The 25,270-nt window shown below is 52.7% G+C and overlaps 1 protein-coding gene across 2 annotated transcripts; it reads left to right on the top strand.

Annotated features, from left to right (window-relative positions):
* Positions 1-24,579, top strand: LOC138751933 (zinc finger protein 229-like). Of its 2 annotated transcripts, XM_069914925.1 has the most exons (3): positions 1-93; positions 13,224-14,924; positions 24,484-24,579. In XM_069914925.1, exon 2 carries the CDS (start codon positions 13,687-13,689, stop codon positions 14,902-14,904), a length of 1,218 nt encoding a protein of 405 aa, XP_069771026.1. In that variant the 5' UTR covers positions 1-93; positions 13,224-13,686; the 3' UTR covers positions 14,905-14,924; positions 24,484-24,579. The 2 variants fall into 2 exon arrangements, with proteins under 2 accessions (XP_069771026.1, XP_069771025.1); XM_069914924.1 differs by lacking the exon at positions 24,484-24,579 and having other exon boundaries at positions 13,224-19,181.
* Positions 24,580-25,270: the final 691 nt, after the last annotated feature.

Raw genomic sequence — 25,270 nt, 5'->3', positions numbered from 1 at the left:
TCGTAAGGACTCGCTCGGGGGGGGGGGTCATCCCACACCCCAGACCCGGACTTTGCGGCCTATAGAGCGGTTTCAGGAACGCGAGGATTCTGGGTAAATAAGCGGACATTCGTTCCCCTCGCAGTGCACAAACGTGCTGGAAGAATAAGGGCGAGCAATTGGGCCGAGCTCTTAGTGAAGGGGGTGGAGGCAGCAGGAAGACCCCTGAATATAAAGAGGGGGAGTGGAGGCAGCAGGTAGACCCCTGAATATAAAGAGGGGGGAAGGGGAGGCAGCAGGTAGAACCCGGAATATAAAGAGGGGGAGGGGAGGCAGCAGGTAGACCCCTGAATATAAAGAGGGGGAGGGGAGGCAGCAGGTAGACCCCTGAATATAAAGAGGGGGAGGAGAGGCAGCAGGTAGAACCCGGAATATAAAGAGGGGGGAAGGGGAGGCAGCAGGTAGACCCCTGAATATAAAGAGGGGGAGGGGAGGCAGCAGGTAGACCCCTGAATATAAAGAGGGGGAGGAGAGGCAGCAGGTAGAACCCGGAATATAAAGAGGGGGAGGGGAGGCAGCAGGTAGACCCCTGAATATAAAGAGGGGGAGGGGAGGCAGCAGGTAGACCCCTGAATATAAAGAGGGGGAGGGGAGGCAGCAGGTAGACCCCTGAATGTAAAGAGGGGGAGGGGAGGCAGCAGGTAGACCCCTGAATGTAAAGAGGGGGAGGAGAGGCAGCAGGTAGAACCCGGAATATAAAGAGGGGGAGGGGAGGCAGCAGGTAGACCCCTGAATATCAAGAGGGGGGAAGGGGAGGCAGCAGGTAGACCCCTGAATATAAAGAGGGGGAGGGGAGGCAGCAGGTAGAACCCGGAATATAAAGAGGGGGAGGGGAGGCAGCAGGTAGACCCCTGAATATCAAGAGGGGGGAAGGGGAGGCAGCAGGTAGACCCCTGAATATAAAGAGGGGGAGGGGAGGCAGCAGGTAGACCCCTGAATATAAAGAGGGGGAGGGGAGGCAGCAGGTAGACCCCTGAATATAAAGAGGGGGGAAGGGGAGGCAGCAGGTAGACCCCTGAATAGAAAGAGGGGGGAAGGGGAGGCAGCAGGTAGACCCCTGAATATAAAGAGGGGGAGGGGAGGCAGCAGGTAGACCCCTGAATATAAAGAGGGGGAGGGGAGGCAGCAGGTAGACCCCTGAATATAAAGAGGGGGAGGGGAGGCAGCAGGTAGACCCCTGAATATAAAGAGGGGGAGGGGAGGCAGCAGGTAGACCCCTGAATATAAAGAGGGGGAGTGGAGGCAGCAGGTAGACCCCTGAATATAAAGAGGGGGAGGGGAGGCAGCAGGTAGACCCCTGAATATAAAGAGGGGGAGTGGAGGCAGCAGGTAGACCCCTGAATATAAAGAGGGGGGAAGGGGAGGCAGCAGGTAGAACCCGGAATATAAAGAGGGGGAGGCGAGGCAGCAGGTAGACCCCTGAATATAAAGAGGGGGAGGAGAGGCAGCAGGTAGAACCCGGAATATAAAGAGGGGGAGGGGAGGCAGCAGGTAGACCCCTGAATATAAAGAGGGGGAGGGGAGGCAGCAGGTAGACCCCTGAATATAAAGAGGGGGAGTGGAGGCAGCAGGTAGACCCCTGAATATAAAGAGGGGGGAAGGGGAGGCAGCAGGTAGAACCCGGAATATAAAGAGGGGGAGGGGAGGCAGCAGGTAGACCCCTGAATATAAAGAGGGGGAGGGGAGGCAGCAGGTAGACCCCTGAATATAAAGAGGGGGAGGAGAGGCAGCAGGTAGAACCCGGAATATAAAGAGGGGGGAAGGGGAGGCAGCAGGTAGACCCCTGAATATAAAGAGGGGGAGGGGAGGCAGCAGGTAGACCCCTGAATATAAAGAGGGGGAGGAGAGGCAGCAGGTAGAACCCGGAATATAAAGAGGGGGAGGGGAGGCAGCAGGTAGACCCCTGAATATAAAGAGGGGGAGGGGAGGCAGCAGGTAGACCCCTGAATATAAAGAGGGGGAGGGGAGGCAGCAGGTAGACCCCTGAATGTAAAGAGGGGGAGGGGAGGCAGCAGGTAGACCCCTGAATGTAAAGAGGGGGAGGAGAGGCAGCAGGTAGAACCCGGAATATAAAGAGGGGGAGGGGAGGCAGCAGGTAGACCCCTGAATATCAAGAGGGGGGAAGGGGAGGCAGCAGGTAGAACCCGGAATATAAAGAGGGGGAGGGGAGGCAGCAGGTAGACCCCTGAATATAAAGAGGGGGAGGGGAGGCAGCAGGTAGACCCCTGAATATAAAGAGGGGGAGTGGAGGCAGCAGGTAGACCCCTGAATATAAAGAGGGGGGAAGGGGAGGCAGCAGGTAGAACCCGGAATATAAAGAGGGGGAGGGGAGGCAGCAGGTAGACCCCTGAATATAAAGAGGGGGAGGGGAGGCAGCAGGTAGACCCCTGAATATAAAGAGGGGGAGGAGAGGCAGCAGGTAGAACCCGGAATATAAAGAGGGGGGAAGGGGAGGCAGCAGGTAGACCCCTGAATATAAAGAGGGGGAGGGGAGGCAGCAGGTAGACCCCTGAATATAAAGAGGGGGAGGAGAGGCAGCAGGTAGAACCCGGAATATAAAGAGGGGGAGGGGAGGCAGCAGGTAGACCCCTGAATATAAAGAGGGGGAGGGGAGGCAGCAGGAAGACCCCTGAATATAAAGAGGGGGAGGGGAGGCAGCAGGTAGACCCCTGAATGTAAAGAGGGGGAGGGGAGGCAGCAGGTAGACCCCTGAATGTAAAGAGGGGGAGGAGAGGCAGCAGGTAGAACCCGGAATATAAAGAGGGGGAGGGGAGGCAGCAGGTAGACCCCTGAATATCAAGAGGGGGGAAGGGGAGGCAGCAGGTAGACCCCTGAATATAAAGAGGGGGAGGGGAGGCAGCAGGTAGAACCCGGAATATAAAGAGGGGGAGGGGAGGCAGCAGGTAGACCCCTGAATATCAAGAGGGGGGAAGGGGAGGCAGCAGGTAGACCCCTGAATATAAAGAGGGGGAGGGGAGGCAGCAGGTAGACCCCTGAATATAAAGAGGGGGAGGGGAGGCAGCAGGTAGAACCCGGAATATAAAGAGGGGGAGGCGAGGCAGCAGGTAGACCCCTGAATATAAAGAGGGGGAGGAGAGGCAGCAGGTAGAACCCGGAATATAAAGAGGGGGAGGGGAGGCAGCAGGTAGACCCCTGAATATAAAGAGGGGGAGGGGAGGCAGCAGGTAGACCCCTGAATATAAAGAGGGGGAGTGGAGGCAGCAGGTAGACCCCTGAATATAAAGAGGGGGGAAGGGGAGGCAGCAGGTAGAACCCGGAATATAAAGAGGGGGAGGGGAGGCAGCAGGTAGACCCCTGAATATAAAGAGGGGGAGGGGAGGCAGCAGGTAGACCCCTGAATATAAAGAGGGGGAGGAGAGGCAGCAGGTAGAACCCGGAATATAAAGAGGGGGGAAGGGGAGGCAGCAGGTAGACCCCTGAATATAAAGAGGGGGAGGGGAGGCAGCAGGTAGACCCCTGAATATAAAGAGGGGGAGGAGAGGCAGCAGGTAGAACCCGGAATATAAAGAGGGGGAGGGGAGGCAGCAGGTAGACCCCTGAATATAAAGAGGGGGAGGGGAGGCAGCAGGTAGACCCCTGAATATAAAGAGGGGGAGGGGAGGCAGCAGGTAGACCCCTGAATGTAAAGAGGGGGAGGGGAGGCAGCAGGTAGACCCCTGAATGTAAAGAGGGGGAGGAGAGGCAGCAGGTAGAACCCGGAATATAAAGAGAGGGAGGGGAGGCAGCAGGTAGACCCCTGAATATCAAGAGGGGGGAAGGGGAGGCAGCAGGTAGAACCCGGAATATAAAGAGGGGGAGGGGAGGCAGCAGGTAGACCCCTGAATATAAAGAGGGGGAGGGGAGGCAGCAGGTAGACCCCTGAATATAAAGAGGGGGAGTGGAGGCAGCAGGTAGACCCCTGAATATAAAGAGGGGGGAAGGGGAGGCAGCAGGTAGAACCCGGAATATAAAGAGGGGGAGGGGAGGCAGCAGGTAGACCCCTGAATATAAAGAGGGGGAGGGGAGGCAGCAGGTAGACCCCTGAATATAAAGAGGGGGAGGAGAGGCAGCAGGTAGAACCCGGAATATAAAGAGGGGGGAAGGGGAGGCAGCAGGTAGACCCCTGAATATAAAGAGGGGGAGGGGAGGCAGCAGGTAGACCCCTGAATATAAAGAGGGGGAGGAGAGGCAGCAGGTAGAACCCGGAATATAAAGAGGGGGAGGGGAGGCAGCAGGTAGACCCCTGAATATAAAGAGGGGGAGGGGAGGCAGCAGGAAGACCCCTGAATATAAAGAGGGGGAGGGGAGGCAGCAGGTAGACCCCTGAATGTAAAGAGGGGGAGGGGAGGCAGCAGGTAGACCCCTGAATGTAAAGAGGGGGAGGAGAGGCAGCAGGTAGAACCCGGAATATAAAGAGGGGGAGGGGAGGCAGCAGGTAGACCCCTGAATATCAAGAGGGGGGAAGGGGAGGCAGCAGGTAGACCCCTGAATATAAAGAGGGGGAGGGGAGGCAGCAGGTAGAACCCGGAATATAAAGAGGGGGAGGGGAGGCAGCAGGTAGACCCCTGAATATCAAGAGGGGGGAAGGGGAGGCAGCAGGTAGACCCCTGAATATAAAGAGGGGGAGGGGAGGCAGCAGGTAGACCCCTGAATATAAAGAGGGGGAGGGGAGGCAGCAGGTAGACCCCTGAATATAAAGAGGGGGGAAGGGGAGGCAGCAGGTAGACCCCTGAATAGAAAGAGGGGGGAAGGGGAGGCAGCAGGTAGACCCCTGAATATAAAGAGGGGGAGGGGAGGCAGCAGGTAGACCCCTGAATATAAAGAGGGGGAGGGGAGGCAGCAGGTAGACCCCTGAATATAAAGAGGGGGAGGGGAGGCAGCAGGTAGACCCCTGAATATAAAGAGGGGGAGGGGAGGCAGCAGGTAGACCCCTGAATATAAAGAGGGGGAGTGGAGGCAGCAGGTAGACCCCTGAATATAAAGAGGGGGAGGGGAGGCAGCAGGTAGACCCCTGAATATAAAGAGGGGGAGTGGAGGCAGCAGGTAGACCCCTGAATATAAAGAGGGGGGAAGGGGAGGCAGCAGGTAGAACCCGGAATATAAAGAGGGGGAGGCGAGGCAGCAGGTAGACCCCTGAATATAAAGAGGGGGAGGAGAGGCAGCAGGTAGAACCCGGAATATAAAGAGGGGGAGGGGAGGCAGCAGGTAGACCCCTGAATATAAAGAGGGGGAGGGGAGGCAGCAGGTAGACCCCTGAATATAAAGAGGGGGAGTGGAGGCAGCAGGTAGACCCCTGAATATAAAGAGGGGGGAAGGGGAGGCAGCAGGTAGAACCCGGAATATAAAGAGGGGGAGGGGAGGCAGCAGGTAGACCCCTGAATATAAAGAGGGGGAGGGGAGGCAGCAGGTAGACCCCTGAATATAAAGAGGGGGAGGAGAGGCAGCAGGTAGAACCCGGAATATAAAGAGGGGGGAAGGGGAGGCAGCAGGTAGACCCCTGAATATAAAGAGGGGGAGGGGAGGCAGCAGGTAGACCCCTGAATATAAAGAGGGGGAGGAGAGGCAGCAGGTAGAACCCGGAATATAAAGAGGGGGAGGGGAGGCAGCAGGTAGACCCCTGAATATAAAGAGGGGGAGGGGAGGCAGCAGGTAGACCCCTGAATATAAAGAGGGGGAGGGGAGGCAGCAGGTAGACCCCTGAATGTAAAGAGGGGGAGGGGAGGCAGCAGGTAGACCCCTGAATGTAAAGAGGGGGAGGAGAGGCAGCAGGTAGAACCCGGAATATAAAGAGGGGGAGGGGAGGCAGCAGGTAGACCCCTGAATATCAAGAGGGGGGAAGGGGAGGCAGCAGGTAGACCCCTGAATATAAAGAGGGGGAGGGGAGGCAGCAGGTAGAACCCGGAATATAAAGAGGGGGAGGGGAGGCAGCAGGTAGACCCCTGAATATCAAGAGGGGGGAAGGGGAGGCAGCAGGTAGACCCCTGAATATAAAGAGGGGGAGGGGAGGCAGCAGGTAGACCCCTGAATATAAAGAGGGGGAGGGGAGGCAGCAGGTAGACCCCTGAATATAAAGAGGGGGGAAGGGGAGGCAGCAGGTAGACCCCTGAATATAAAGAGGGGGGAAGGGGAGGCAGCAGGTAGACCCCTGAATATAAAGAGGGGGAGGGGAGGCAGCAGGTAGACCCCTGAATATAAAGAGGGGGAGGGGAGGCAGCAGGTAGACCCCTGAATATAAAGAGGGGGAGGGGAGGCAGCAGGTAGACCCCTGAATGTAAAGAGGGGGAGGGGAGGCAGCAGGTAGACCCCTGAATGTAAAGAGGGGGAGGAGAGGCAGCAGGTAGAACCCGGAATATAAAGAGGGGGAGGGGAGGCAGCAGGTAGACCCCTGAATATCAAGAGGGGGGAAGGGGAGGCAGCAGGTAGACCCCTGAATATAAAGAGGGGGAGGGGAGGCAGCAGGTAGAACCCGGAATATAAAGAGGGGGAGGGGAGGCAGCAGGTAGACCCCTGAATATAAAGAGGGGGAGGGGAGGCAGCAGGTAGACCCCTGAATATAAAGAGGGGGAGGAGAGGCAGCAGGTAGAACCCGGAATATAAAGAGGGGGAGGGGAGGCAGCAGGTAGACCCCTGAATATAAAGAGGGGGAGGGGAGGCAGCAGGTAGACCCCTGAATATAAAGAGGGGGAGGGGAGGCAGCAGGTAGACCCCTGAATGTAAAGAGGGGGAGGGGAGGCAGCAGGTAGACCCCTGAATGTAAAGAGGGGGAGGAGAGGCAGCAGGTAGAACCCGGAATATAAAGAGGGGGAGGGGAGGCAGCAGGTAGACCCCTGAATATCAAGAGGGGGGAAGGGGAGGCAGCAGGTAGACCCCTGAATATAAAGAGGGGGAGGGGAGGCAGCAGGTAGAACCCGGAATATAAAGAGGGGGAGGGGAGGCAGCAGGTAGACCCCTGAATATCAAGGGGGGGGAAGGGGAGGCAGCAGGTAGACTCCTGAATATAAAGAGGGGGAGGGGAGGCAGCAGGTAGACCCCTGAATATAAAGAGGGGGAGGGGAGGCAGCAGGTAGACCCCTGAATATTAAGAGGGGGGAAGGGGAGGCAGCAGGTAGACCCCTGAATATAAAGAGGGGGGAAGGGGAGGCAGCAGGTAGACCCCTGAATATAAAGAGGGGGAGGGGAGGCAGCAGGTAGACCCCTGAATATAAAGAGGGGGAGGGGAGGCAGCAGGTAGACCCCTGAATGTAAAGAGGGGGAGGGGAGGCAGCAGGTAGACCCCTGAATGTAAAGAGGGGGAGGAGAGGCAGCAGGTAGAACCCGGAATATAAAGAGGGGGAGGGGAGGCAGCAGGTAGACCCCTGAATATCAAGAGGGGGGAAGGGGAGGCAGCAGGTAGACCCCTGAATATAAAGAGGGGGAGGGGAGGCAGCAGGTAGAACCCGGAATATAAAGAGGGGGAGGGGAGGCAGCAGGTAGACCCCTGAATATCAAGAGGGGGGAAGGGGAGGCAGCAGGTAGACCCCTGAATATAAAGAGGGGGAGGGGAGGCAGCAGGTAGACCCCTGAATATAAAGAGGGGGAGGGGAGGCAGCAGGTAGACCCCTGAATATAAAGAGGGGGTAAGGGGAGGCAGCAGGTAGACCCCTGAATATAAAGAGGGGGGAAGGGGAGGCAGCAGGTAGACCCCTGAATATAAAGAGGGGGAGGGGAGGCAGCAGGTAGACCCCTGAATATAAAGAGGGGGAGGGGAGGCAGCAGGTAGACCCCTGAATATAAAGAGGGGAGGCAGCAGGTAGACCCCTGAATATAAAGAGGGGGAGGGGAGGCAAGAGGTAGACCCCTGAATATAAAGAGGGGGAGGGGAGGCAGCAGGTAGACCCCTGAATATAAAGAGGGGGGAAGGGGAGGCAGCAGGTAGACCCCTGAATATAAAGAGAGGGGAAGGGGAGGCAGCAGGTAGACCCCTGAATATAAAGAGGGGGAGGGTAGGCAGCAGGTAGACCCCTGAATATAAAGAGGGGGAGGGGAGGCAGCAGGTAGACCCCTGAATATAAAGAGGGGGGAAGGGGAGGCAGCAGGTAGAACCCTGAATGTAAAGAGGGGGAGGGGAGGCAGCAGGTAGACCCCTGAATATAAAGAGGGGGAGGGGAGGCAGCAGGTAGACCCCTGAATATAAAGAGGGGGAGGGGAGGCAGCAGGTAGACCCCTGAATATAAAGAGGGGGAGGGGAGGCAGCAGGTAGACCCCTGAATATAAAGAGGGGGGAAGGGGAGGCAGCAGGTAGACCCCTGAATATAAAGAGGGGGGAAGGGGAGGCAGCAGGTAGACCCCTGAATATAAAGAGGGGGAGGGGAGGCAGCAGGTAGACCCCTGAATATAAAGAGGGGGAGGGGAGGCAGCAGGTAGACCCCTGAATATAAAGAGGGGGAGGGGAGGCAGCAGGTAGACCCCTGAATGTAAAGAGGGGGAGGGGAGGCAGCAGGTAGACCCCTGAATGTAAAGAGGGGGAGGAGAGGCAGCAGGTAGAACCCGGAATATAAAGAGGGGGAGGGGAGGCAGCAGGTAGACCCCTGAATATCAAGAGGGGGGAAGGGGAGGCAGCAGGTAGACCCCTGAATATAAAGAGGGGGAGGGGAGGCAGCAGGTAGAACCCGGAATATAAAGAGGGGGAGGGGAGGCAGCAGGTAGACCCCTGAATATCAAGAGGGGGGAAGGGGAGGCAGCAGGTAGACCCCTGAATATAAAGAGGGGGAGGGGAGGCAGCAGGTAGACCCCTGAATATAAAGAGGGGGAGGGGAGGCAGCAGGTAGACCCCTGAATATAAAGAGGGGGTAAGGGGAGGCAGCAGGTAGACCCCTGAATATAAAGAGGGGGGAAGGGGAGGCAGCAGGTAGACCCCTGAATATAAAGAGGGGGAGGGGAGGCAGCAGGTAGAGCCCTGAATATAAAGAGGGGGAGGGGAGGCAGCAGGTAGACCCCTGAATATAAAGAGGGGAGGCAGCAGGTAGACCCCTGAATATAAAGAGGGGGAGGGGAGGCAAGAGGTAGACCCCTGAATATAAAGAGGGGGAGGGGAGGCAGCAGGTAGACCCCTGAATATAAAGAGGGGGGAAGGGGAGGCAGCAGGTAGACCCCTGAATATAAAGAGAGGGGAAGGGGAGGCAGCAGGTAGACCCCTGAATATAAAGAGGGGGAGGGTAGGCAGCAGGTAGACCCCTGAATATAAAGAGGGGGAGGGGAGGCAGCAGGTAGACCCCTGAATATAAAGAGGGGGGAAGGGGAGGCAGCAGGTAGAACCCTGAATGTAAAGAGGGGGAGGGGAGGCAGCAGGTAGACCCCTGAATATAAAGAGGGGGAGGGGAGGCAGCAGGTAGACCCCTGAATATAAAGAGTGGGAGGGGAGGCAGCAGGTAGACCCCTGAATATAAAGAGGGGGGAAGGGGAGGCAGCAGGTAGACCCCTGAATATAAAGAGGGGGAGGGGAGGCAGCAGGTAGACCCCTGAATATAAAGAGGGGGAGGGGAGGCAGCAGGTAGACCCCTGAATATAAAGAGGGGGAGGGGAGGCAGCAGGTAGACCCCTGAATATAAAGAGGGGGAGGGGAGGAAGCAGGAAGACCCCTGAATATAAAGAGGGGGAGGGGAGGAAGCAGGAAGACCCCTGAATATAAAGAGGGGGAGGGGAGGCAGCAAGTAGACCCCTGAATATAAAGAGGGGGAGGGGAGGCAGCAGGTAGACCCCTGAATATAAAGAGGGGGAGTGGAGGCAGCAGGTGGACCCCTGAATATAAAGAGGGGGAGGAGAGGCAGCAGGTAGACCCCTGAATATAAAGAGGGGGAGGGGAGGCAGCAGGTAGACCCCTGAATATAAAGAGGGGGTAAGGGGAGGGGAGGCGAGGCAGCAGGTTGACCCCTGAATATAAAGAGGGGGGAGGGGAGGCAGCAGGTAGACCCCTGAATATAAAGAGGGGGAGGGGAGGCAGCAGGTAGACCTATGAATATAAAGAGGGTGGAAGGGGAGGGGAGGCGAGGCAGCAGGTAGACCCCTGAATATAAAGAGGGGGAGGGGAGGCTGCAGGTAGACCCCTGAATATAAAGAGGAGGAGGGGAGGCAGCAGGTAGACCCCTGAATATAAAGAGGGGGAGGAGAGGCAGCAGGTAGACCCCTGAATATAAAGAGGGGGAGGAGAGGCAGCAGGAAGACCCCTGAATATAGAGGGGGAGGGGAGGCAGCAGGTAGACCCCTGAATATAAAGAGGGGGAGGGGAGGCAGCAGGTAGACCCCTGAATATAAAGAGGGGGGAGGGGAGGCAGCAGGTAGACCCCTGAATATAAAGAGGGGGAGGGGAGGAAACAAGTAGACCCCTGAATATAAAGAGGGTGAGGGGAGGCAGCAGGTTGACCCCTGAATATAAAGAGGGGGAGGAGGAGAGGAAAATACCTTGGCTAACGGGTAACAAGGGGAAAAGACCCGGGCTAACGGGTAACAAGGGGAAAAGACCCGGGCTAACGGGTAACAAGGGGAAAAGACCCAGGCTAACGGGTAACAAGGGGAAAAGACCCGGGCTAACGGGTAACAAGGGGAAAAGACCCGGGCTAACGGGTAAGAAGGGGAAAAGACCCGGGCTAACGGGTAACAAGGGGAAAAGACCCGGGCTAACGGGTAACAAGGGGAAAAGACCCGGGCTAACGGGTAACAAGGGGAAAAGACCCGGGCTAACGGGTAACAAGGGGAAAAGACCCGGGCTAACGGGTAACAAGGGGAAAAGACCCGGGCTAACGGGTAACAAGGGGAAAAGACCCGGGCTAACGGGTAACAAGGGGAAAAGACCCGGGCTAACGGGTAAGAAGGGGAAAAGACCCGGGCTAACGGGTAAGAAGGGGAAAAGACCCGGGCTAACGGGTAAGAAGGGGAAAAGACCCGGGCTAACGGGTAAGAAGGGGAAAAGACCCGGGCTAACGGGTAACAAGGGGAAAAGACCCGGGCTAACGGGTAACAAGGGGAAAAGTCCCGGGCTAACGGGTAACAAGGGGAAAAGACCCGGGCTAACGGGTAACAAGGGGAAAAGACCCGGGCTAACGGGTAACAAGGGGAAAAGACCCGGGCTAACGGGTAACAAGGGGAAAAGAACCGGGCTAACGGGTAACAAGGGGAAAAGACCCGGGCTAACGGGTAACAAGGGGAAAAGACCCGGGCTAACGGGTAACAAGGGGAAAAGACCCGGGCTAACGGGTAACAAGGGGAAAAGACCCGGCCTAACGGGTAACAAGGGGAAAAGACCCGGGCTAACGGGTAACAAGGGGAAAAGACCCGGGCTAACGGGTAACAAGGGGAAAAGACCCGGGCTAACGGGTAACAAGGGGAAAAGACCCGGGCTAACGGGTAACAAGGGGAAAAGACCCGGGCTAACGGGTAACAAGGGGAAAAGACCCGGGCTAACGGGTAACAAGGGGAAAAGACCCGGGCTAACGGGTAACAAGGGGAAAAGACCCAGGCTAACGGGTAACAAGGGGAAAAGACCCGGGCTAACGGGTAACAAGGGGAAAAGACCCGGGCTAACGGGTAACAAGGGGAAAAGACCCGGGCTAACGGGTAAGAAGGGGAAAAGACCCGGGCTAACGGGTAACAAGGGGAAAAGACCCGGGCTAACGGGTAACAAGGGGAAAAGACCCGGGCTAACGGGTAACAAGGGGAAAAGACCCGGGCTAACGGGTAAGAAGGGGAAAAGACCCGGGCTAACGGGTAACAAGGGGAAAACACAAATTCTGGAGGAACTCAGCTGGTCTCACAGCATCCAAAGTGGGGGGGGGGGTGGGTACAAGTATATTACCTTCAGTTCAGGTCTGAGGCCTTGAAGGAATAAGGCGTTGGAATAAAGACAGAAGAATGGCAGGGTAAGGTGTCTGTCATCAAAAAGGGAGATCGAGAGGCAGCTGGGAGAAGGCCGACAGAGGGAAGAAGAAGGTGGGAGTGGGTTAATGGAAACTGGAGGTTAATACCATCCGTTTAGAGGGTGCTCGTCTAGAAGATGAGGTGTTCCTCCAATTTGCGGGTGGTCTCTGTCTGGCAATGCATGAGACAGACATGCCAGCAAGGGAATGTGTTGGGAAATTGAAATGGGTGGCACAGAGCCAAGGCGCTAAAGGAAGCGATCTCCCAGTCAGTCCGAAGTAGGTGCTTGCAGTAGGTGACCCCTGCAGATTCACAAGTGAAATGCCGATTCACTTGGAAGGACTGTTTGGGGCCTTAAATGATGGTGAGGGAGGAGGTGTGTGTGCAAGTGGAGCATCTCCGGGGGTGGGGGGGAGGTAGGTATCAAGGAGATGATTGGTGGGAGGGAGGAGTGGACAAGGCTGTCATGGAGGAAGCAGTCCCTGCAGAGAGCGGTGAGGGGAACATGTGTCTAGTGGTAGGATCACGTAGAAGGTGGTGGAAATGGTGGAGGAGATCACGTGGGAGACTAGAAGAGAAAAACTGCTGAGGTGATATGGGGGGAAACTAACTCTGATAGGATTGGAGAGTGCCCAGATGGAATACAAGGTGTTGTTCCTCCAATTTACCTTGGGTTTGGCACCTTCCCTCACCCCAACCTTTTTATTCTGATGCCTGCCTGTTTTTGCCCAGGCCAGAAATGTTGGTAATTAAAACACAGAAATGCTGGAGGAACTCAGCCAGACTAGCAGTGTCCATAGGAGCTAAAGATATATTCCTATCATTTTGTGCCTGAGCCCTTCAAGGAATAAGTTCACCTTTATTTCTCATGGATGCTGTGTGACCTGCTGAGTTTCTCAAGCAGGTTGGTGTGCAGCACTCAACCTCAGCGTATGCAAACTTCATTGTTAAACTCCATCGGTTCCATTCACTAGTAGCACTGTCCAGTCAGCCGAGCGAATTGAGAAATGAATGCGGATGAATTTGGAACCAATTGGCTTTCCAGACCTGGCCAACATCCACATTGTTGAGAAAACAGCTTCAGTTGGGACTGAGATTAAAAATGACAATGAACTAAATTTAATTCCAGTAAATAAAATCCTCTAGAACAGTGGTTTTCAAATTTTCTTTCCACTCACATCCCCTATGCCATCAGTGCTCTGACTTAGGTGGGAATACTGCCCACAGCTGACCACGGAGACCAAAGTGACCTTCCTCCAATGCAGTCTTTCTCTGAATAATGACATGTTTTGCAGGGTGATGAAAGCAGAGGAGGTGTGGATGGGGATCAAAAGCAACATTAGCACCAGTCACATCAGCAAAGAGGAGATGCATGTTTTATTTCTGAGAAGCGGTTACAAGCCACAGTGAGATTCACAATCCTGAATAAGACTGTTAAGGAATTTTGGCCAGTTGCGCAGAGAGAGCCACCGAGGGGAAACACAAGCACGTCCTCTGTGAGGCTTGGATGAACTAAACAGGAGTGAAGACGTGATTTATTTTCCACATCACTGAAGGAGTAAGCAAATATTCACCTGTTAAAAGTAATTGATCCCAGATTGAAATTTGTGCTTCAGGATTAGCTGGACTTTACCTGGAAGTAGTTGGGTGAACCTGGAGTAAACACCGTGGGCTTTCCATTGATGATTTGGTGCATAGTGAGCGCATCCTAACTGAAGCCTGGTCACTCAGCTGAAGGGGTCCCTTCTGCCTTCCAAAATGAGTACCTGCCAGCGGGCCCACACCAGGGAGCGGCCGTTCACTTGCTCGAAGTGCGGGAAGGGCTTCACTCAATCCTCCCACCTGCTGAGACACTATCGGATCCACACCGGGGAAAGGCCCTTCACCTGTCCCGAATGCGGGAAGGGATTTGCACTGTCAGCTCACCTTAGGAGGCACCGGCTGCTCCACACTGGGGAAAGGCCCTTCCCCTGCTCCGAGTGTGGGATGCGATTCACTTTGCCGGCTCATCTGAGGAAGCACCAGCTGCTCCACACCAGTGAGAGGCCCTTCGCTTGCTCCGAGTGTGGGAAGGGCTTCACTCTGCCGGCTCATCTGAAGAGGCATGAACTTCTCCACACCACAGAGAAGCCCTTCACCTGCTCTACCTGTGGGAAGGGCTTCACCCAGTCCTCCAGCCTGAAGAACCATCAGCGGGTCCACACCGGTGAGAGGCCCTTCACCTGCCCTGAATGTGGGAAACGGTTTACCCAGTCCTCCCACCTGCTAACCCACCAGCGCCTCCACAGTGGTGAGAAGCCGTTTCCCTGCCCTGAGTGCGGGAGGAGGTTCACTCTGTCAGCTCACCTGAGGAGGCACCAGCGAGTCCACACTGGCGAGAGGCCCTTTGCCTGCACCGAGTGTGGGAACCGGTTCACCCAGTCATCCCACCTACTAACCCACCAGCGACTCCACACCGGTGAGAAGCCCTTCACCTGCCCTCAGTGCAGCAAGGGGTTCAGTCGATCGTCGGACTTGCTGACCCACCGGCAGGTTCACACTGGCAAGAAGCCCTTCACCTGCCCCGAGTGTGGCAAGGGCTTCACTCAGTCCTCTAGCCTGAAGACCCACCGGCGTATCCACACCGGTGAGAGGCCCTTCACCTGCCCTGAGTGCGGCTGGGGGTTTGCCCAGTCGTCCCACCTGATAACGCACCGGCGTCTCCACACTGGAGAGAGGCCCTACACTTGCACTGAGTGTGGCAAGGGTTTCAATCGATCATCGGACTTCCTGACCCACCGGCGTGTTCACACTGGGGAGAGGCCCTTCACCTGTTCAGTGTGTGGGAAACGATTCACTCGATCATACAACTTGATGACCCACCAGCGAGTTCACACTGGGGAGAGGCCCTTCACCTGTGCAGTGTGTGGGAAAGGGTTCGCTCGGTCATCCAACTTGATGACCCACCAGCGGGTTCACACTGGGGACAATGTTTAAATCTGTCATAAAGCATTTAAGTATGTTTACATTTTTTTAAAAATCTACCGACGTGGGTTTGAATCCGCTGCTGTTTGTAAGGAGTTTGTATGTTCTCCCCGTGACATGTTTGGATTTCCTCCCACTCTCCATTAATGTACATGGATTTGGCCCACATGGGCTCGTGGGCCAAAAGTGCCTGTTATCGTGAGATTGCTAAAAATATAAATTTAAAAATTGAAGCCTCTGGAGTTTCCTGCTCCATGGGATAGTGGAGGCCAGATCATTAGGTCTAACTAAGGTGAAGATAATGCATTAACAAGGTTGAAGAGTTAAAAGCTGTCATGGAAGAGAAGAGGATATTTACATTTACAGCAGGTTGTAGATCAGTTGGGGAAAATGGGCCAAAACTGGCAAATGGAATTTAACTCTTGACACGAAGGTTGGAGGAGTTGTAGATAGTGTAGAACATTGTCGTACCTTACAACAGCATATAGACAGGATGCAGGGTTGGGTGGAAAAGTGACAGATGATATTCAATCCAGTTAAGTGTGAGGTGATGCATTTTGGAAGGTCAAACTTGAAGGCAGCGTACAGGGTTAATGGCAGGATTGTTAACAGAGTGGAGGAACAGAAGGATCTTGGGGTCCAAATCTAAGGTTACTGCAGAGTTAAGAAGGCGTATGGTATGCTGGTCTTCATTAGTCGGGGGATTAAGTTCAAGAGCTGTGAGGTAATGTTGCATTTCTATAAAACTTTGGTTAGACCACATTTGGAATATTGTGTTCAATTCTTGTCTCTTTATAAGAAAGATATGGAAGCTTTGGAGAGGGAGCAAAGTAGGTTTTCCAGGATGTTGCCTGGATTGGAGAGCATGTCTTTTGAGGCAAGGTTGACAGAGCTGGGGATTTTCTCATTGGAGTGACGAAAGATGAAAGGTGACTGAATAGAGGTCTACAAGATTATGAGACATAGCTTGGGTGGGTAGTCAGTTCATGGGATGAGACTAGGAAACACCAGAGAACATCTGTTCAGGGGAGACATCAGATGTAAGTTTTTTAAACAGTGATGGGGGTCTGGAATGCATTGCCGGCATGAATCAATAGGGACATTTAAAAGACACATGGATGCAAGGAAAATAAAGGGTTCTGGTGTGAGACAGGGAAGGTTTAGTTTGCTCAGTAGGTTTCTATAGGTCAGCACAACATCATGGCCTAAAGGGCCTGTAAGGTGGGCTTTGATTTTCTAAGTTTGAGGTGTTGCTCTTTGGTAATCAATCCAAGGCATGACTGACACAGTGAATGGCACAGCCCCGGGGAGGGATGCAGAACAGAAAGACCCAGGGGGACAGTTCCTTGAAAGTGGCCACTTTGGTGGACATGGTGGTGAAGCCGGCATTTGGAAATGCGGCCCTTCATTGGTCAGGATGTCGAGTACAAAGATTCGGACCTTCTGATATAGCCACTGGCTTGACTGCACTTAGGATGTTTGCACAGTTCCTGTTGCCCAGCCAAAGGGAGGGCATCAATAAGTAAGTTGAAGGGGTACAGAGGAGATTCTGGGACTGGAGGGGTCAGGTTGCAGGGAGACGTGGGATAGTGTAGATCCCATCTTGACCTGTGATACCCAATCCAGCAAGGCCCTCCAGATGGCTCCTCTTCGCCCCCCACCCCCCCCCCCCATTTTCACAATGTTTGAAAGTATACCCATTATACCCTCGAATAGCACCTGGTGGCTGAACAATGTCACACACTGTCCTGAGTAAACTTGTACCTCTCACTTTGTTCCCAAGCACGCAGGAGCCAGGCCGCCAGAGTTTCTCCAATGGCGGCCAGCTCTTTTACAGAGAAGTCACGTATCATTGAGTGCTCTTGACCTCTGCTCCCACTTTAGCCCACAGGGTCCTTTGCCCAGTGGACAGGACTAGGCCTAGGCCATCCCGAAGAGGGGGTGGGCCATTGAGCATAAGCAGGGGATCGGGTATCTTCCCCTGGTCCGCTTGGGAGACTGACGTATCTATCCCTTCAATCTCTACCCTTACATCATCCCCCCTTCCGACTGTTTGGAAAATCCGCTGCCTTACGGGGCGAGCCTGAACAGCGGGTGGAGAGGGGAGTATGTCAGGCACATGGCAAGGGATATCTGCATTATTACCATTGTCATCATTCAAGATATGTCGCCATTCCTTATCATGGCATGAATACGATGTGGATTGGGTTCTACTCCATGCCTTTCCTTATCTGCACAGAGCTGTTGCCGGAGTTTAATATTACGGCAGATCTTTTTGACATGCTTATCCTCCCATTCTTTGGCTCAGTCCTGACTGGTGCAAACAATCTCACTCATCTTGGAACAGTGTTGTCGCATGGCTTCTAGCTCCTTCTCTAGTTGCTCTCTCTTGTGCTAGGATTCTACTTCTCTCTGAACTAATTCTGCTTCACGCTGAACGGCGTGGCATAAGGCTGTGGCCAGCAGCCAAAAACCGTCCGTCAGCGTCCCTTTTTTAACAGGAAATTTACTTTCTCGAAGGAGAGTGGCAACCCGCTCTCCCAGAGGCGCACTTGATGGATCTAACTTCTCATCCCAACTAATGGGTGGTTCCAACAAAGACATGGTATTGGCCAACATGCCAGACCCTTCGTCTTTGGGTGTCCATCCCGGAATCAAGAACTGCTCAGGGCTCACCTCTTTCTTTCGGCGAAACATCTCGAGACCAATCCTGCCGACTACGCCAATTGTCCTGGGTAAACTTGTACCTCTCACTTTGTTCGTTTTAGATTGGTCACAGTGTTTGAGCTACCAGTTTGTACAAATCTTTATTACAAATTCTAAAGCTGATATCAAACTACAATATGCAAGCCCTTCCCAATTATACTTATCAATGCCTGGACTGGTCCCAACTGCCAAAGCGAGGCAACGACCGCACACTTGTAGTAGGTTGTCGGGGCGCCGGTAGCAGCTTCTCCACCTTCCCCGACCAGGACGTTGGCTGGACTCTAGATGTTCTTCTTCTTGCTGAGAGATGTGGCCACCTCTTGGCGAGTCTCTAACATCAGCAGCGGGACCATGGCTTATATTACCCAAAAACTGCTTACCCAAGCACCTATTCCCAGCACAAAAAGAAAGATAAGTGAGCAAGCCTAGACTTCTATTGAATAACACAACTTTCAGCTTATCACTTTGAATACAATGGTTTATTTTGTGTCAAGGTTAGGTCTCTGCCTGAAAGACTGTGATCAAAACAAGCAGGAAGATTAAATGTTCTTGGTACACAGATGTCCTTTCGTCAGATAATTGCATCTCTGGACCCCATGGTGTAATTTAGCTTATGTCTGCTGAGTCTCAAGCGGGTTACTGATTCTCAGCCTTGCAAGAGCAAAACCTGGTTTAAATCCTCCAATACACCCACTAAGCATGGGGCCCCCACCCCAGGGCTGCACGCTTAGTCCTCTGCTGTTCACTCTGCTAACCCACGACTGCAGCGTCAAGTTCGCTGATGGCACAACCGTGGTGGGTCTGATCGGTAAGGAGGAGGAGTCAGCGTACAGAGATGAGGTGCAGTCGCTAACAGACTGGTGCAGAGCCAACAACCTGTATCTGAATGTTAAAAAAACAAGAGATGGTTGTCGATTTCAGGAGGGCCCAGTGGACCATGCTCCACTGACCATTGAGGTCATCAAGAGTATTAAGTTCCTTGGGGTGCATTTCCAGAGAATCTTACCTGGTCCCTTAACACCAGCTCCATGGCCAAGAAAGCCCAGCAGAGCCTCAACTTCCTGCGAAGACTGAAGAAAGTTCATCTCCTACCCTCCATCCTCACCACATTCTACAGAGGATGTATCGAGGGTATCTTGAGCAACTGCATCACCACCTGGTTTGGAAGTTGTACCTCCTTGGACCGCAAGATCCTGCAGAGGGTGGTGAAGTCAGCAGAAAAGATCATGAAGGACATTTACAACACTCAATAAACAGTGTGAAGGACTCCACACACCCCTTCCTTCTGTTCTCCCTTCTGCCATCTGGTCCGAGGTACCGTAGTACTCAGGCCCTTACGTCCAGATTGGGCAACAATTTTTCTCCCCCAAACCATCAGGCTCCTGAATCCCCAGAACATTTGTGGATAGGGTACCGTGGACTTTTACTGTATACGTCTTAATATTTTAATGTTTAACTTTATTCTACTTGTATTTATGTATATATGTTCCGTGATCCTGGAGAAACGCTATCTTGTCTTTACCATAAGAGTGTGGTATGATCGATAAATAAAGGTGACTTGACTTGGTTTCCATTCACTATAACCAGCCTCAAGGTTGCTTGTAATCTCAGTCTGAATTGGCCACGCTGAGACTGGGCTCCCTGGTTCTTGACTCTGTACTTCATTGAGAAGGTCAATCCACCCCCACCATGTGTGCTCTTTTACAATAAACCTTGGGAGCATTTCCCTCTGAACATTGAATACATCTATTTTGCTCTATGAAGCTTCCTGTTGAATCTGCGTGCACTGCCCTTCCAGATGGTGAGTCCAAGCTAACACCTCACTGCCTGCAAAGCAGTCCTTTGGCTCTAGCCTTGATATTTTTAAAATGACATTAAAATTTAAAATTGCAGAATGCAACAGGTAATTGGGAAGGTCGTTGGATTGCACACCCTTAATGCAAAGGAGGTGGGGTATAAACGTGTCCCAGTCTTAACTGAACTCTATCATTTGTGAGACCACACCTGGAGTATTGAGAATAATACTCCGTGAGAACCATGGAATGCCACAGCACAGAAAAAGGCCCTTTGGCCCATCTGGACTATGCCAAACTATTCCAATTGTCCTATCAACCTCCACCCACATCATAGCCCTACATACCCCTCCCATCCAAATTTCTCTTAAATGTTTAAACCATTTTACGCTTACTGACCCATTCAACAGAACCCCAGCAAAACTCATCAAACCACCGTTTCACGCACTATCTCTGAACTCATCATCTGTGGGCATCTCCCTTCAACAGCCTCCAATCTTACTGTTTCTCAACCGGCCATTTCTACCTCCTACCCAAGATCCACAAACCCAATTGTTCTGGCAGGCCCATCGTGTCCATGTGCTCTTGCCCCATCGAACTGATCTCCGCTTACTTAGACTCTTTTGTCCCAGGTGGTCCAGTCCCCACCTACATTCAGGATTAGTTCACGTGCCTTCCATCACTTCAATAACTTCCAGTTCCCTGAACTCGACCACCTCGTCTTCACCATGGACATCAATCCCAATGCCCCTCCATCCACCACACTAAAGGCCTTAAAGCCTAACTAGTTCTCCTCTACCAACACCCTTCTCCAGCTGGCAGATCACCCTCACCCGCAATAACTTCTCCTTTGACTAATCCCACTTTCTCCAAGGTGAAGGGTTTGAGGGGACCCACATAGGGCCCCAGCTTTGCCTGCCTATTTTTGACCATGTGGAGCAATCCATGGTCCACTCATGGTCAACTCCTCCACTTCATTAATGACTACTTTGGTCCTGCCTCATGTACCCATGATGAGCTTATCGTCTATCCACTTTGCTACCAACTTCCACCCCAACCTCAAATTTACTTGGTCCATCTCCAGCAACGCTTTCCCCTTCCTCGATCTCTCTGTCTCCATCTCGGGAGACAAACTCTCACCAGACATCTATAAATCCCACAGCGACCTCGACTTCCTACCTTGTCCCCTGTAAGGATTCCATTCCATACTCTCAATTTCTCCATCTCTATCCCATCTGCACCCATATCAGATGACCTTCTTTGAACAACATGGCTTCCCTTCTACCACCACCAAACACATATTCTCTCCAGTTCCTCCAACATTTGTGTTTTTACAGTTTCTCCTCTCCGCCTTCCATTGGAGCCACTCCCTCTACAACTCCCTTGTTTACTCCCTCCCTCCCCACCAATCATCCCCTTGGCACCTACCCCTGTGACTGTGGGAGATGCACCACTTGTGCCCACACCTCTTCCCTGACTGCCATTAGGGGCCCCAAACATTTCAAGTGAAGCAACATTTCACATGCAAACCTGCAGGGGTCATCACTGCACCTGGTGCTCCCACTGTGGTCTCTACATCAGAGAGACTGGCTACACACAGAAAGGTCACTTTGTTCAGCTCCTTAATTCTGTTGACTGCAATAGCAGGGATCTCCCAGTGGCAGTTCCTCTCCCCATTCCCTTGCCGACGTGTCTGTCCATTGTCTCGTGCATTGCCATATGAGAACACCCACAAATTTGGAGCACCCTGTGGGCACCCTCCAACTGGATGGCATCAACAGAATTCTCAGGTTCCCATCTCTCCCCTTCCCCTTTTCCCCTGCCTATTCTTCCCTTCTTGCCCAGCCTTTTTATTCAAGGGCCTACCTGCATTTTTCTCACACCTTGAGGAAGGGCTCAGGCCCGAAATGTCGATTATGTAATCTTCAGCTCCTGTGGGCGCTGCGAGACCGGCCGAGCTCCTCCAGCATTTCTGTGTTTTTACTACAGTCACAGTGTCTGCAGACATCTGTCTATCTCTCTGCTGTATTTCTCCAGCACCTTTGTGCACCAGCATTCACAAATAATGTAAAACACAAAAGACGTCGTGGGTGAAGTACAAAACACAATGCACCCCACAAATGATGTCATGTGATCAACACATTACTCTTTGCAGCATCATTCTCTGAATGTATTTAACAGAAAACCTACAGCATAACACAGGCCTGTGAGAAACAAGTACCTTCACAGAATTTGCTCGAGACAAAAATTGAGAACAAAGAACATTTATTATCTTCTTTGGCTTTGCTTCGCGGACGAAGATTTATGGAGGGGGTAAAAAGTCCACGTCAGCTGCAGGCTCGTTTGTGGCTGACAAGTCCGATGCGGGACAGGCAGACACGATTGCAGTGGTTGCAGGGGAAAATTGGTTGGTTGGGGTTGGGCGTTGGGTTTTTCCTCCTTTGCCTTTTGTCAGTGAGGTGGGCTCTGCGGTCTTCTTCAAAGGAGGTTGCTGCCCGCCAAACTGTGAGGCGCCAAGATGCACGGTTTGAGGCGTTATCAGCCCACTGGCGGTGGTCAATGTGGCAGGCACCAAGAGATTTCTTTAGGCAGTCCTTGTACCTTTTCTTTGGTGCACCTCTGTCACGGTGGCCAGTGGAGAGCTCGCCATATAATACGATCTTGGGAAGGCGATGGTCCTCCATTCTGGAGACGTGACCCATCCAGCGCAGCTGGATCTTTAGCAGCGTGGACTCGATGCTGTCGACCTCTGCCATCTCGAGTACTTCGACGTTAGGGGTGTAAGCGCTCCAATGGATGTTGAGGATGGAGCGGAGACAACGCTGGTGGAAGCGCTCTAGGAGCCGTAGGTGGTGCCGGTAGAGGACCCATGATTCGGAGCCGAACAGGAGTGTGGGTATGACAACGGCTCTGTATACGCTTATCTTTGTGAGGTTTTTCAGTTGGTTGTTTTTCCAGACTCTTTTGTGTAGTCTTGCCTTGGCGAGTCTGTTGTCTATCTCATTGTCGATCCTTGCATCTGATGAAATGGTGCAGCCGAGATAGGTAAACTGGTTGACCGTTTTGAGTTTTGTGTGCCCGATGGAGATGTGGGGGGGCTGGTAGTCATGGTGGGGAGCTGGCTGATGGAGGACCTCAGTTTTCTTCAGGCTGACTTCCAGGCCAAACATTTTGGCAGTTTCCGCAAAGCAGGACGTCAAGCGCTGAAGAGCTGGCTCTGAATGGGCAACTAAAGCGGCATCATCTGCAAAGAGTAGTTCACGGACAAGTTTCTCTTGTGTCTTGGTGTGAGCTTGCAGGCGCCTCAGATTGAAGAGACTGCCATCCGTGCGGTACCGGATGTAAACAGCGTCTTCATTGTTGGGGTCTTTCATGGCTTGGTTCAGCATCATGCTGAAGAAGATTGAAAAGAGGGTTGGTGCGAGAACACAGCCTTGCTTCACGCCATTGTTAATGGAGAAGGGTTCAGAGAGCTCATTGCTGTATCTGACCCGACCTTGTTGGTTTTCGTGCAGTTGGACAAAAATTGAGAACAAAGAACATTTATTATACAACAATGCAAAGTTGGATGCTTCCCCTTACCCTGGGAATACGCACATACACTGGGGCTCACCCAACTTTTATACAGTTTATATTTCAGTATAGAAGTACCCTCCCCCTTACATTCTTCTGCCTCCTGGATAAGTTTGGCATTAGGCAATCCTGTCTGCCTATGTGCTGTTTCTGTGAACTTGGAGGACCAGGGGGTATCCTGTCGGTGTCCCATCATGTCATTGTCCTTATTCACACCTTCCCGACTCTCAGGGCTTACTAACTTCTTATATGCAGAACTTGCTAATTCTGTCTAAGGCGAGAAGACCCTTATCTTATTCAGACTAACTTTACTTCCTACATTCTATTATCTATCCTTATCCTATTCATACTGGCTTTGTTCATTACACATATATCCATACTAGTTTTCTTCATCTTTCATATTTTCATATTAGTTTTACTCATCTCTCATAGGCCCTTTGGCCCACAAAATTGTGCTGAACATATCCCTACCTTAGAAATTACTAGGCTTACCCATAGCTCTCTATTTTTCTAAGCTCCAAAGGACTCTTAAAAGACCCACCACCATTGCTGGCAGCCCATTCCATGCACCCACCACTGTGTGCATAAAAAATAATACCCCTGATGTCTCCTTTTGTACCTACTTCCTCTTATGGCAACCACATGATCAATGCCACTCCTCATCTTATACGCTCACTGGGGAGGGGTGGGGGAAGACCGCACCGGGTGACATCATCAGAGGGAGTGACTGTCTATAAACTTTCAGTGCAGCGTTTCAGCAGAAATTTATTTTTTATAAAAATATCCCTGTAGTTAGTTGTAACAACAAATACATTTTCTAGCAGGCCAGATAACATATATCAATATACCTGCAAGGTAAAAACTCGATGCTCATTTCCTTTTTGACCCTTCTAATGGGCTTCGGTCAGAGCTGATGTTATTACCCAATGACAACGAGGCTTCGAATCATGTGGTTCCATCTGCACGTGCAACCAGCAAGCGCTGTTGTTTTTGTTGCTACTGGTGTTTTTATAGTCGCTGCTTCTGTCAAATGTTCTGGTGTTTTAGCGAGAATATTGTGGTCATTAGTACAAAAAGCATTACTAAGGATTCTGTATGGTCTGTTATGGGATGAGGTCCGTGGGGGTGGGGGGTTGGTGACAACAACCCGAGTGATGCCATTTGTACTGGGCAATGCCCATGGTGACTTTGTTTGCCTCACGGCAGACAAAAGTTGAAGTAGAACATTGTAGCGGCCCACTACCTGGCAGACAAATTGGCACAAAAAATGGTGGACTAACGCCGCAAAAGCGGAAAACCCGTGCACCCTAATGGCCTTCTCTGGCAGGAGCCTGCATAGCAGGAACCATGGCCAATCAAAGGCCAGCTCCCTGGTAACTTCACATCTGCCCACAGTGGCGAGAAAAATTGGGCCCAGTGGCGAGAAGCTGGGTCTATAAAAGTAGGGTTGGGGAGATCAATAAATCAGTCTTAACTTTTCGCACACCCGTGGATGTGTCATTTGTCTCTCGCTCTGCAGTAGCACCTCGCTACATTGGTGACCCTGACTGGTCCGAACAGAATTTGGATCTGAAAATGATCAATCCTTCCAAGCTCCACGCAGTTTTGCTAAAACTGCCAACGTTCTGGACATCGCAACCACTAGTGTGGTTCGAACAGGCAGAAACTCAATCTCAACTGCACTAGATCTCCACCGATTCCACAAAGTACTACTACGTGGTGAGCTCGCTAGTCCATGACACTGCAGCGAGGGTCGTTGATTTCATCCAGCAGTCTCCAGAACAGGGCAAATATGAGGCCCTGAAAGAGCTATTAACCCAGACCTCTGGGCTCTCAAGGCGCGTGCACTGCCCGTTTGCTGCACGTGGTCAGCCTGGGGGACAGGGCCCCATCCGTCCTCATGAGCGAGATGCTGGCTCTGGCCGAGGGGCACAAGCCTTGCCTGCTCTTTAAGCAGATTTTTCTGGAGCAACTGCCTGAGGATGTCAGCGACCCCTGGTCATTCGTGCTCTGGAGAGCAAAGGGGGACAACAGCGCATCGGTAGAGCAAGTCGCTAGTCCCTGCACGCAGCAACCAATGAGGCTGCATCCGACGACGGAAAGGCAAGTGGGCTCTGCTGATGCACAATACTATTTCTACCACCAACGATAGGGTACAGAGACCCTCCGATGCCACCCCCCCTGCACATTTCAGGGAAGTTTCATGGCCATCCATGACTGATGGACATGGCAGCTAACCAGTGAGGTGGCCTCTTATATGTCTGGGACAAACTCTCAGGTCGGCATTTCCTGGTGGACATTGGTGC

This window comes from Narcine bancroftii, chromosome 1 (genome assembly GCF_036971445.1).
Source record: "Narcine bancroftii isolate sNarBan1 chromosome 1, sNarBan1.hap1, whole genome shotgun sequence".
In the NCBI taxonomy this organism is placed as follows: Eukaryota; Metazoa; Chordata; class Chondrichthyes; order Torpediniformes; family Narcinidae; genus Narcine; species Narcine bancroftii.
This window is presented reverse-complemented; position numbering and strand designations above follow the sequence as displayed.

Coding starts and splice junctions, on each gene's coding strand:
- LOC138751933 (XM_069914925.1), top strand. CDS start 13,687: ATGAGTACCTGCCAGCGGGCCCACACCAGGGAGCGGCCGTTCACTTGC.